This window comes from Asterias rubens, chromosome 15 (assembly GCF_902459465.1).
Source record: "Asterias rubens chromosome 15, eAstRub1.3, whole genome shotgun sequence".
Classification (NCBI taxonomy): Eukaryota; Metazoa; Echinodermata; class Asteroidea; order Forcipulatida; family Asteriidae; genus Asterias; species Asterias rubens.
The window spans coordinates 5,758,101-5,771,704 of record NC_047076.1 but is presented as its reverse complement, the minus strand read 5'-3'; the positions used below and the strand labels follow the sequence as shown (position 1 = coordinate 5,771,704).

General features: G+C 39.0%; 1 protein-coding gene and 1 non-coding gene across 12 annotated transcripts in view; both read left to right on the top strand.

Annotated features, from left to right (window-relative positions):
- LOC117299854 (histone deacetylase 4-like) overlaps positions 1–13,476 on the top strand; it is an 82,857-nt gene extending 69,381 nt beyond the window's left edge. For 10 of the 11 annotated variants that reach the window (XM_033783413.1, XM_033783415.1, XM_033783416.1 and 7 more), the window contains 13 exons: positions 322–379; positions 2,069–2,224; positions 3,068–3,201; positions 3,830–3,879; positions 4,623–4,690; positions 5,471–5,574; positions 6,708–6,905; positions 7,886–8,005; positions 8,571–8,668; positions 9,432–9,550; positions 9,876–10,094; positions 10,940–11,081; positions 12,138–13,476. In XM_033783413.1, the coding sequence (XP_033639304.1) occupies positions 322–379; positions 2,069–2,224; positions 3,068–3,201; positions 3,830–3,879; positions 4,623–4,690; positions 5,471–5,574; positions 6,708–6,905; positions 7,886–8,005; positions 8,571–8,668; positions 9,432–9,550; positions 9,876–10,094; positions 10,940–11,081; positions 12,138–12,180 (1,509 nt within the window). In that variant the 3' untranslated portion in view covers positions 12,181–13,476. The remainder of the gene's footprint in view (positions 1–321; positions 380–2,068; positions 2,225–3,067; positions 3,202–3,829; positions 3,880–4,622; positions 4,691–5,470; positions 5,575–6,707; positions 6,906–7,885; positions 8,006–8,570; positions 8,669–9,431; positions 9,551–9,875; positions 10,095–10,939; positions 11,082–12,137) is intronic. The other variant, XM_033783419.1, reaches the window with a different exon arrangement.
- Positions 10,561–10,633, top strand: Trnas-aga. Its single transcript has one exon. It is a non-coding gene; the product is annotated as a tRNA-Ser (tRNA).
- Positions 13,477–13,604: the final 128 nt, after the last annotated feature.

The following is a 13,604-nucleotide window of genomic DNA, read 5'->3' as shown; positions in this document are numbered from 1 at the left end:
CAGAGTAGGGTGAGATAGCAGGAGGTGGGGCACGGGTAAGGGGGCAGGGATAGGGTGTAATTCAGACATGCAGTAGATCTGTGGGTTTCCCCGTACGATTTTTTTTTTTACAAAATTCCCATTTAAAAAAAGAAAATAACTGCTGAATGAAAAAATATTGTAAAAATCATTCAGCTTAACGTGTTTGATATTATTCTTACACCAAAGATACAACTTAAATATCTTGCTCAGCCTTTATTTGTACTGTCATTAAACATCTGTGAGTAGCGATAATTTACCAGAGGGTTTTGTGGCGTTCATTTTGGTTTCATTTATTTCTAGGAGCAGGAGGAACTGATGCGGCAACAATCATTAGGATGTCTCCGACTAACGGAAACAGGTAAGACTGATGTGACTTAACCAACTAAAACTACTTTGTGACTAATACAATTTAATCTTTTTAATCAAAGTGGTGGTAGATTTGGATAAAGTGTGTCTTGGGTATTTCAGGTGGTTTGTAGTTTTGAGTAACAAAGTAACCCCACCCTCCCATTCAACCCCGCCCCACCCTCCTCACCTCTCCCCTTACTGCATCCACCCTGGGAGACATGAGACAATGGGAGATTTTTGAAACGCTGGCGGCAGCAGACATACCGGTGCCTTTATTGCGCGTGTGGGTCTAAGCATGCACACTACTTGTGAGAACTGTGAAAAAGGACCGTTCAAAAGTCTCCCATTCCTGATGGATGTTTATCCTACAGCGACCATTTTGTTATCTTTCCTGCAAAAAACCTATGAGGCTCGGGCCTGGAAAGTAGACTGGCACCTATATGTATGTTTAGTGACTGACTAGGGGTCTACTGTGGGAAACTAGACCAAAATGGCCGCTGTGAGACTACATAGTGCTTGCTGTGCATCAGTCCATCAACATGTGGCGTTAAATTGTACTTAATGATTGATAAATGCAAGCTTTTGAGGAAGATTGTATTCGTTTTGGTCACATTTAAGTTTTTATTAACGTCATTTAAATGTTTGATTGTTTGTGTTTTTTTATTTTAGTTTCTATGTGAAGAACAAAGTTGCGAAGTAAATTCTTTGAAAAAAAATAATTTTTTTTTACAAGTTCGCATTTTAACTTGGTATTGGACTATGTCCGGATTGAAGGCTGTAGTTAGGTTGTGGCTACGGCTAGAGTCAACATGGCCGCTGTAGCCAATAGCCCTCAGCCATAGCTGAAGCCACTCCATTCAGACACAGTGTTGGGTTGCTGTCCTAGATGTGACTTTGATGTGTGGTATTGGGTACCAGAACTCAATCCATTGGGTCTCATTTCATTCAAACTATTAAGCACAAAACATTCAGGCCTGGAATTAACCGGAGGCAACAGAGGCCATAGCCAAATTTCTTCAAGCCAGTAAGCACAAAACTTTGCTTAGCATGAAATGTCTTCCTTGATAAAAACATGATTACCAACCAAATTTCCATTTGTTGCATATTGCTTGATACTGGTATTCAGGTGTTGTTTGTTTATCCTGAAAATCACGTGGCAATTTGGTTGGTAAACCTGTTTTTATCAATGAAGAAATTTCATGCTAAGCAAATTTTTGTTCTTACAGGCTTTATGAAATTGGGCCCTGGTCTTTACTTCGTGCCCATTCAAAAGTATGCCATATACTTTTAGATTTTACAATGGAAATGCCCTTTGCAAAATGAAAATTGCCTTGCCCTCTCAAAGATAAAATTCTTAGGCTTGAATATTGCTTTAAAAAATTGTGCTAAGCCATTTCAGCGGGAGGAAACCAGTCACAAACGGTTCACATCATGTGACAACTTTTGGCTGGTAACTCGTTATCGCTAAGCTAGGTTTCATGTGCTGATTGAGTTTGAATGAAAATGGGACCTGATGTCTTGTGGTTTCTGAATTAATGTGTGACCCTGTGAGCTTTGTCGCAGTCCTTCCCTTTGAGATGTTAAAACTGACCCCTTGATGTAGCATTCCCCACCCCCTCCCCTCCTAATACATTAGCACTCCACACACACACACACCCCACAATCACACACCTCCGTCTGCATTCCCCAAACTCTACAGAAGCGTTACCCGGTACCCGTCCGAGTAGCCATCGACCGCTCTCTAGGGCCCAGAGCTCCCCCGCTGCCGCCTCTAACCTTCCAGGCGTACTGGGAGCGGCCGACCACCACCATCTTCATCACCCCCATCACCATGTCAAACACTTTTTCACGACAGGTATGCTTAGCCCCCTGCTCTATACTTATGCCCAACTACCCCCTCTCTATTTCACCCTCAGTTAAGCCCGGTCCATACTTCCTTTCAGTGCCAATGCGATACAAGTTTTGACGTCACAAATTCCCAACAAATAACTTTGAAGAGTTGAGCTCAACTCTTGCGAAATATTTGCAACTAAAGTGTGCTCAACTCCTGCGAAATATTTGCACTGAAAACTGAGCTGTGACGTCAAAATGCGTAACCGCGCTGGCAGGAAGTATGAACCAGGCTTTTAGCTGTTGTTCATTTGCATCAGTGTAGTAGTGGTATTGTTATTGTTGGGTTTGTGGTCATTAATTTGTCTCTGATTTAAAAAATAAAAACAAGTTGTGTCTGGTGGTGATTTTTATTAACACTCTTGCTCTTAACATTTTCTTTAAATTCGTTTTAAGTGAATTTGTCTTTATTTATTTAATAGTTTTGAGTTGAACAAAGAAGAACTCACTAGTAGAGTGGGACTTGAACCTACGACCTGCAGATTAATATGCCGGAGGTCGGCACATTATAGTGCCGACCTCCGGCACATTGTAGTGCCGGCACACAGGAGGGCCGTAGGGTCAAGTCCCGTTATATTAAATTTTCTTTGTCCAACAAATAGTTAATTACAAATTTATCCAGTCAGTTTCCCTAAAGGTTTATTACGTTAAGTTCATTTTAAATAATTTTGGGTTAAATTGCATAAATTCGAAGGTCCTTTTAATGTAATTCTCATAAATAGGTTTTATTTCTTAAGTCCATTTTGAGCTTTCTTTAGATAACTGAAGTTCATATTTGTTGCTGTAATTCCTTGATTATGTCTGTTAGGGCTTGCCTACGACACATTGATGTTGAAGCATCAGTGTACGTGTGGGAACAACGCGACTCATCCTGAACACCCTGGACGACTTCAGAGCATCTGGGCTCGGCTCCAGGAGAGGGGGATTGCTTCCCGATGTGAGGTGAGAAAAGATGGCTTTTATTTAGGTTTCCCATAGAGTTATATATAAGAACTAGAGGGCACACTGGCCTATATACGTGCCCCGGCATGCGCGCAGGCGGCCATTTTCTAAGTTGACAAAACAGCCATCTCACAGCGTGTGTTTGTGCGGCCATTTTGTAAGTTGAACAAACGGCATCGCATGAGCATTCAATATTTAAAAAAACCTCAAACATGTATTTCATATTCAACGCACATACAGAATGGCGCGCTTGTCATCTTGCGGCCACATCGCGTTTGTGCAAGCAGCATCACCAGTGCGCCCTCTAGTTCTTATATATAACTCTATGGGGTTTCCAGTCCTATGGTACATGTACTCTTGAGAAATTTCCCACCTTCATCTAAATCCGGACTTACGGTTATGTTTGCTCAATTCATAAAGCCTGTAAGCACAAAAAACTTGCTAAGCACAGAAAAGTATTGCTTAGCAGAAACAGGTTACCAGCCAAGTTACATTAGGTTTGCGTTGTTGAGGCTGGTGCCCCACTCAAATTGTTTTCTGCTTAACAGTCCTCGATTTGTATGTAGGAAGGATGGTTTTTCGGGTGGTCCTAAATTGACTAACAAGAATATTTTGTTTTCTTTGACAGCGTATAAGGACCAGAAAAGCAACATTAGATGAGCTACAATCTTGCCATAGGTGAGCTTCTTTTCAACTTTTATTTCCTTCGCAGGTTCCTACTCTTTTTATAAAAGAAACGCAGAGGAAGAAACAAGGTTTGCCCTTAACTTATTCAGTGACTGGCCAGCGGGACCATTTTGTTTGTCATTTCACTAGTCCGTCAGCCTTTGCACTGGTCCACATCTTTCATGACAATTTAAAACAGTGCTGCCTCTTGCCTGGCACCTTTTTTTGTTTGGGGGGGGGGGGTCCATTTAAAAAATTGCAGTGGCATGCCCAGAAATTCAGTTCAATATGATTCTTATTCTTATTCTTTATTTGGCCATTAAAGGCAGTGGACACTATTGGTAATTACTCAAAATAATTATCAGCATAAAATCTCACTCGGTAGTGAGTAATGTGGAGAGGTTGATAGTATAAAACAATGTGAAAAACGGCCCCCTCTGAAGTGACGTAGTTTTCGAGAAAGAAGTAATTTTCCACGAATTTGATTTCGAAACCTCAAGTTTAGAAATTGAGGTCTCGAAATCAAGCAAAGCACACAACTTCGTGAGACAAGGGCGATTTTTCTATCATTATTATCTCACAACTTCGATGACCGATTGAGCTCAAATTTTCACAGGTTTGTTATTTTATGCATATGTTGAGATACACCAAGTGAGAAGACTGGTCTTTGACAATTACCAATAGTGTCCAGTGTCTTTAAAGGGTTTTTATTTTACTGAATAAATAATGACTGTTTTTCTTTTGATCTGTTTCAGTGAGGGATATGTTTTATTTTACGGAACCAGCCAGCCCAATAGGTCGAAGATCGACAGCAAAAAGAGAGGTGAGTTTGCCAGATTTTCCCTTTAATGTGTTATTCACGACTAGATAGATAAACAAACAATGTTTAATTTTAGTCTGAAAACTTATTGTTAATAAAGTTCATACTAGAACCATTTTTTTTTTCTGTGAAATTATTCCCTTTGAAATTAAGTCGGTTTGGAAAACACCTGTACCTGGAAAGCTTAAAGATGTAAGAGTTGATTTTGGTTTCTGACTGGGACCCCGAACAAAAGATATTGACAAAATAGGGAGACCGCCAACATAGGGCTAGATAGCTAAAGTGGTAAAGCGCCGGCAGATTAGTCCGGTGGTCGTTGGTTCAAATCCGATCTGGTCAATTGTTCAACCCCCAAGTCAGTTGAGTTTGGTTGCTACACCCCAAAATCTTAAATACTCCAGACATTTTTTGTTTTCCTATCGGTGGAGAGCAAAAAAAGGCATATAAATGAGTGGGAATAAAAGAGTGGTGACTCGTTCTTGAAATTTGTTTAAAACATTGCAGTGTCAGGGCCTTGCGATAAAGGACCTCTCCTTCGGCTCTCGGTCCCTTATCGCACAGCTTTCGGCTCGATCCTTAATCGCTTGGCCACGACCCTGCTGGTTTTAAACGAACATTCAAGACCTCGTCACCACTCTTTCTTTCACTTAATAATAATAATATCATAATAATATTGTACTTATTAAGGACTTTGTGTTTACATGCTGACAATTGTATGTGGTTTTTCACTATTTTCTCTTGACTTGACAACGGATTAATCTCCTTTTATGATTTGTTTCACAGCCTGTATCCCTAAGCTGAATTTCACCTGGTTGCAATGCGGAGGCCTGGGAGTGGACAACGATACTGTCTGGAATGATTTACACTCGCCCAGCGCCGCAAGGATTGTTAGTAACCTCTTCAAATTATAGTTCACTCTCTGTCAGACTATCCAAATGACCTCTTTGTACAACAACAGGAACAGTGACGTTAAATTTGGTTGTACTTATGTTTTTACCATTGTTAAGTGGCCCTTCCAGCTAGTGCTGCTGGTCATTTTGTTTGTATATACCAATAAATACAAAAAAGCAGTTACTGGTTTCAGAATGGACTCTTTATAAAGCAGAACAGTTACAGAATTTGTACCAGTGCTCTTTATAACATGGGCTGGTTTAACTTCAAAATGTAGTCCTGTTACGTCCTGCTACAATGTATATACTTGTAATACAAATTTGAACAAAATGCTCTCTTTATTGAGATTGTTGCCATACAGCCAGAATTACCTGTTGCGTTAATTTTTTATGTATGATGTTTATATTTAAGTAATCTTTCGATGTTGCATTTTGATGGCTTACTTTTATTGCTATTCTATGCATTCTGTATTATCGTTCAATAATATTAATAATTACAACTGTTTTCTATGTATTTTTTTTTTTACATATATTGTTCTGTGACTTTATGAATGGCCTTTTAGAAGTGTCCCATACAGGGACACTGAAGTTCTATTTTATTGTATTTTTTTTTTTTTCAGGCATGAAGTTCTTCCCGTCTCTAATTTGATTTCTGTTTCTTTGGCCCTCATAAAACTCCATCAAAATTGTTGTTAAAAACCCTGAAAAGTCTAAAAACCTTTACTATACCATGTAGATAAGCCCCTGTACTCGGTTAATGTTCCTACTTTTTTTAAGAGCCAAATATCATGATTGTTTTGTATGGTTGACTGTGAACTGTGTACATATGCATTCACCACATTAAATATCACATAACAGAGTGGAATAGTTTATCATAAAACCAGAATGATTTATTCACTTGTAACTTGAACTTGAGTAGACGCAACTTTGTATAATAATATGCTCTAATCTTCAGATGTTCTTTCGTTTTGTTTGTCCTTTGTCCATGTATGCCCGTCTTGTATTTTTGGAAATGTTGTTTTTGTTTATTTTCTGCAAAAAAAAAAAAAAAAAAAAATTGAATGCTTACGACAGTAAGATTGTTAATGAATTTTGTTTCCTTCTTCCCTTTGACAATCCCTTTCCATCAGGCGACTGGCTCAGTTATCGAGCTGGCCTTCAAGGTAGCGGCCGGTGAGCTCAAGAACGGCCTTGCCGTGGTGCGTCCACCGGGCCACCACGCCGAGACGTCTCAAGCCATGGGATTCTGCTTCTTCAACTCGGTGGCCATAGCCGCCAAACAGCTACGCCTCAAACTCAAGCTGAACAAGATCCTGATTGTCGATTGGGTAAGTGCATCTCAAAATTGTTTCATAATTTCGGTGTCAATTGAGTTTTTTTTTTTAAAACGTTGGCTTGGGCTCTGGCTCCGACGCCAGGCTCCGTCTGCTGTTCGAACAACCAATGCGCTTAAAATACATGACCTACAACCGTTGCAATTCTAGTGGATCGTCGTACAAACTAGACCACCGCGATTGCTCAATAGCTAGAGGTAGTAGTTCAAATCCTTACCAGCGGGTACCGCGACGATTGAAAGGGTTTTGATTACCTTTTGTAGATCAAGTTTTTTGGCCATGACATGAATCCATACTCGCTGTGAGTGAAGATGTATGTAATATAATTTACCTGTAGAAGTTTCAGCTTCATTAGTCATCAAGTTTTTGAGAGAAAAAAAAGTGAAAATCACAGAGCAAAGTTTTCAGGAGAGTTGCGTTAATAAATTGTACATGCTAAAATATATTTCGTCGCAATGTTTTGTGACATTGTTTCTCTCATTTCTCAAAAACTACAGCATCTTAGCAAGTAATATTTGAAGGGAATCTTTCCCAACATCATTTATCTTTAAACCGTGTGAGTTTAATGTAAATCTTTGGAACTTTTGTGTTTTGTGTCCTACAATACCTTTCCATCAGGCGACTGGCTCAGTTATCGAGCTGGCCTTCAAGGTAGCGGCCGGTGAGCTCAAGAACGGCCTTGCCGTGGTGCGTCCACCGGGCCACCACGCCGAGACGTCTCAAGCCATGGGATTCTGCTTCATGCTAAAATATATTTCGTCTCAATGTTTTGTGACATTGTTTCTCTCATTTCTCAAAAACTACAGCATCTTAGCAAGTAATATTTTAAGGGAATCTTTCCCAACATCATTTATCTTTAAACCGTGTGAGTTTAATGTAAATCTTTGGAACTTTTGTGTTTTGTGTCCTACAATAAGTAGCCAAACCCTTTAACAGATTAATGAATTAAGACTTGATTGTACCGTATCATACAGGATGTCCATCATGGTAACTCAACCCAGAAGATCTTCTATGAGGATCCTCATGTTCTTTACATCTCCCTCCATCGGCATGATGAGGGCAACTTCTTCCCTGGTACCGGGGCCCCTGATGAGGTAAGCTAAGATCCTAAGGAAGGCGTGTTTTTCTTTCAAAGAACCGGTCTTTTCTCCCTTTATACATTGAAATGAAATTTTGATTTTTCTGACTTAAAGGCAGTGGACACTAACGGTAATTACTCAAAATAAAAATTATCATAAAACGGCTCCCTCTGAAGTAATGTACATGTAGTTTTCCAGAAAGAAGTAATTTTCCACAAATTTGATTTAGAGACCTCAGAGTTAGAATTTGAGGTCTCGAAATCAAGCATCTGAAAGCACACAACTTCCTGTAACAAGGGTGTTTTTTTCTTTCATTATTATCTCGCAACTTCGACGACCGATTTAGCTCAAATTTTCACAGGTTTGTTATTTTATGCATATGTTGAGATACACCAACTGAGAAGACTGGTCTTTGACAATAACCAATAGTGTCCAGTGTCTTTAACCAAAATATTACTCTCTATCACATTGCGTGGCCCACAGGCCAATTAGACGTGATTTACAATATTACAGCTAACTAAATAACACCCTACTGATTGCCCGACATTCACATTGATTTTGTTGTCATATTTTGTTTCAGTGCGGATGTGGTGCTGGCCTCGGTTACAATGTCAACATTGCCTTCCATGGTAACCTGGACCCACCCATGGGGGACACTGAATACCTGGCTGCGTTCAGGTACGTAAGGGAGATTTGTGGATTTAAACATGGCGTAGCTCACGGTTACAGGAGGGCGGACCCTGGGTAACCCAGGAAAACCTACAAATAATCTTGATGCTAGCTCTAAATATCTAGTTCAGTTGAATCTCACCAAGCCTTCCGGACCATTCAACAAACTTTCATGCATTATTTATAATTTTGTGAGAAAAATAATGCTTGAAATAACCCTCCATGCCCCTAATCCTTGCCTTGGTGCCCCCGAGTGTGGTGCATCAAGCCTGCAATTTATGATTTCGCACACGCAGGGTGGTCATTTTGGACCAGCTCATCAAGCTCCTTAAAAATTTAGGTTTGACCTGGGCCCACATTACTTCAGTTTGTGTGTGAAGTTTGAGTCGTGAGTGTATTCAGTCCTTAGTGTTTCTAGGCCAGACTTATGAATGAATTACACCCTTCATGGCCAGTATTTCAGGGAGGGTGTTTGGCAAATGTGAACATTTAAAAAAATGCTTGCGGTCCTAGGTTCCCCCCTGTTCTAGACCCAGAACCACCCAGATGTTACAATTGAGGAGGTTTACAGACTCTGTGCATTACCAGAAAGACAAATCTTCAGATTTTTCCCAAAATGTGAACGATTTTTTCTCCCTTTGGTTACTGTTTAAACTTCTTTCAAGAAAATTTGAAACCCCAAGGAAATGTTGAGAAAATCCTGAACTCAGGAGTTTTCAATCACATGTTTGCTATTTGCAACCTAGTTTTTAAATATTTGTTTCACTTGCAGGTCTGTGGTGCTACCCATTGCCAGGGAGTTTTCTCCCGATGTGATCTTAGTGTCTTCTGGTTTTGACGCTGCTAAGGGACACGCCAACCCCCTTGGAGGGTATCTACTCACCCCTGCATGTAAGTTGCCACAAGATAATGCTAATAGTAATTCAGCGAATCTTTTCAGACTGCGATGGTAGACTTTGAGACCCTAGGTGGAAGCAGACATGAAATCCAGTGCAAGAGATACATGTGTGGTTCGGTTTGAAAACTGTCAAAATTGAGAAATTTTCATTTAAAGACGGATCGGTTGTTTGTGTCTGTTGAAACTAGTGAATGAAAGTTTACTTGTTGATGAAACAAAGAAACACTTTCCACATTTCTCATACTTGTAAAGCGCTGTGGTGCCCAGTGTGCTCTTATTATTGCCCGTTATTGTTATTATTTTTTAATATTTCTTCAGGTTTTGGGTACATGACGCGACAGCTGATGACCCTAGCAGGAGGTCGTGTAGTACTGGCCTTAGAGGGGGGTTACGACCTTCCAGCGATCTGCGATTCCTCTGAGGTCTGCGCTCAGGTGCTCCTGGGTGATGAGGGACCAGCCCTCAGTGAACAAGCCCTGAAGGCTGTGCCCAATGACAAGGCGTTGGAGTGTCTGCACAGGGCCATCGAGATCCAGTGTAAGTTTTTTGAGTTTTTGAACACCCCCCCCCCCCCCCCCCCCGCCCCGCCTCCACTTGTTAAGCCACCACAGTCAATTGTCCAGGGATGAGATTTTTCAGGGGCCGTTTTCACAAAAAGCTAAGAATGATTTTAAAAGCAAGTCAGTACTTTCCCCGAGTCCTGTGAAAAAATCACAGGCATTTTACTCGGGTGGGATTCGAACCCACGACCCTTGCAATTCTAGAGCAATGTCATACCAACTAGACCACCTAGATTGCCCGGTAGCTAGAGGCAGTTCGAATCCTATGTTTAGCAGCGGGTACTGCAAACGATTTAAATAGATGTTAAATTTGCATCGGGATAAAGAATATTAATTTTTTTTTGTTTTTACTCATAAACACCGATGTGTGTAGCACTGTATACTCAGTACTTTCCCCGAGTCCTGTGAAAAAATCACAGGCATTTTACTCGGGTGGGATTCGATTCTAGGTGGTCTAGTTGGTATGACATTGCTCTAGAGTTGCAAGGGTCGTGGGTTCGAATCCCACCCGAGTAAAATGCCTGTGATTTTTTCACAGGACTCGGGGAAAGTACTGAGTATACAGTGCTACACACATCGGTGTATATGGGTAAAAACCAAAAAAAAAAAAAAAAATAAAAAAAATTCATATTCTTTATCCCGATGCAAATTTAACATCTATTTAAAAGCAAGTCAATCGTCGTGGCTACATAAAGTGTGATGTCATTATACAAACCACTATGATAGGAAGTTATTGTCATTGTCATGCCTTAGAGCATTGTACCAAAATAAATATAAGTGTACTATTATTTTTATCATTGTTCCTCCCCCTTTTTTTTACAGCTGAATACTGGACCAGTGTACGAGCCTTGGGACCTCTTGTTGATTGTTCAGCCGTGGAGTCGACCCAGCTTCTGCAACGGGAGAAGGATGAAGCCGATACGGTGTCTGCCATGGCTCTTTTGTCTGTCCGCCAAAACGCCAGGTAAATCAAGATGAGATTCCACTCACAAGAATGTACATTTATATCGCTTCTGCTTCAACTGTTCTGCCATCTTGTCGCTAATATTATGAACTCAGTGTGTCATGTCTTATGTTCATCTGTCCTTTTGTCTGCTTGTCTGTCTGTTTGTTTTGTTTATTTGTCTGTCTGGCTGTTTTTACAAGCTTATGCTTACCAAAACGGCCCCATACTCTATTTAATACATTTATGTTTACTCTTACTTAATGATATGTTTGCTTTACTCCGTTTTACATGTACATGTAATTGTCAATATTTGTACAGGAAGTATGGAAGTAAATGTGCAGTTGAATTGAATTGGAATTGAATTTACATCTTGAAAGTCATTTTCTTTCTTGCATTTACGATTAATGTTGCCTTTATTTTGTTTGTATTATTAGCCCGTGTACAAATGCTGCTTTATTATTTTGTGAATTGAACTTCAATTGTTGCTCTCTCTCTCTTTACCCATTTACCCATTTCCTTCTCTCCTTCTTTTTTTATATTTTAATTTCAGTCTGTTCATTTATAATCTAGATAACCCGTTACCTTTTCTTTTTTAGTATATAATATTGAACTATCCTTTTGCTCTTTTGATTGCCTATATGATTGCTGCATATTTTGGTTGAATAATTAATAGTAATTAAAATTAATTTGTTTATCAAAATATGAAGTCTTTTGTTGGTTGTTGTACTTTAATTTGTTGGAAGATATTTTAAGTTAACATTTCTTGACAGAAATTTACAGTCGTCTCTTATCAAATTTAAGTTTGTTGATTCCAATTTAAAGTCGTTTTTTTTTTTAATGTAATGTGTTGGATGATGGATGTTCATAGTTTAAATTTGCTGATAGGATTTAGAGTTTGGGTTATATATGTTTGGATTTTTAGGATAACTTGTTAATAGAATTTTGAAGTTTAAATGTGTAGTTAGAAATGATGAGTCGTTTGTTTTTTAGTTAATTTGTTGATAGAAATTGTTAACTAAATTGTGAATTGATGACCTTGAATTCATTTTTTGATATTTGTTTTGTCCTTTGCAGATCCGAACCGATGGAAGAAGAAGACTGTGAGGCTAAGTCATAGTCTTGAGGCCAAGGTCAAATATCAAATCCAAAAGATGGCCTGTCCGTTCTCTGATGTTTTGAAGAACACAGCTTGCCACCTTGTAACTGCAGTTTGGCAGTTGGCAGTCTTACCGCCGTTTTATGCACAACAGTCATGACGAATTAACAAATTCAAACAGCAGTTGTGTGGCACACCAGGACCGGCTGAGAATGAGTTACAGATTTACTTGGTCCAATTCTTGTGGTGTACTCGGCGACACGACAAGACAAACAAAAGTTACGCCACTAAGCAGGGTAACCACAAATGAAGAAAAAAAATAACGATCCATTGATGGTTCTGGGCGTAAAATTTTGGGGACCAAATTATCCTTCTCCAATCCAGGTTCTTCCCACAAAAAAAAAAAGACCTGACCAACTTGGGAGTTGAAATGCATCGTGTTTTTGAAACACACAAACCTATTATCTGTAATATTTTTTTGTTTGTTTAGTTTTTTGTGTGTGGTGTTAATAACAATTAAATGTAAAAAAAAAAAAAAAAAATCATGTTAAAATGTGATGTATCGATATGCTTCAATAATAAAAAAAAACTCCACAATTCATAGTACATGTACATGTATTGCTGTTAAAGAATTGTAAATATATATATATATATATATATATACTAAAGCAAGAGTGTGTACGCTGTTCTCCTTGGTGTTCATATATTCTACTATTTTCTGGCCGTGTCTGCATGTAAATGCTGCAACTCTTGTGTACAATATGAAGCAACCTCCAGCCTCCTGCATGTGAGAATAATCCTGTGAAAAGCGAAGAAAAATCAACGAAAAGGCAGTGATTTGAGGGGGAAAAATGTGTATAGACATAAATGCTATTGTACAGATATCTTAGTTTTATTTTTGTTCCGTCAAACGAGGTCGGCCGAGTGGCGCTTATTTCGGAGATGGACCATTTTACTTTTTACAAATAATGATTTCTGTGATATTTTTAATCCTTCCGCCATTAAAAAAAAAAGGAAATAATCACAGAATGTAAATAACATGACAGTGAACTGTCCGATTAAATAAAATGTACTTTTGATCGGAATCCATGTTGCTGCTTGGAAAGCTAGATAAACTAACTAAAAAGTTTGTAATAATTTACTTGCAAAAAAAAAAGTACTAAAATAAAAGTTATAAGATGTCAGTAAGTTTGATCTTCCATATCTGAGGTGTGAAGAAGTATTGAATCGTTCAATCCAGACACTGTTTGTTTGTTTGTTTGTTTGAATGATCTTTCCATCAAGGGAACTCCGCAAACTCCCACAAAGGGATACAAGCACAAAGCTGGCAACAGCCAATCTCCCTCATACATACAAACATTGGTTTAACATTTATGATTGTGAATTGCACAAATCAAGAAGTTGTGGTTCAGTAACTAGACGACAATATTTATTTTAGTCATTGT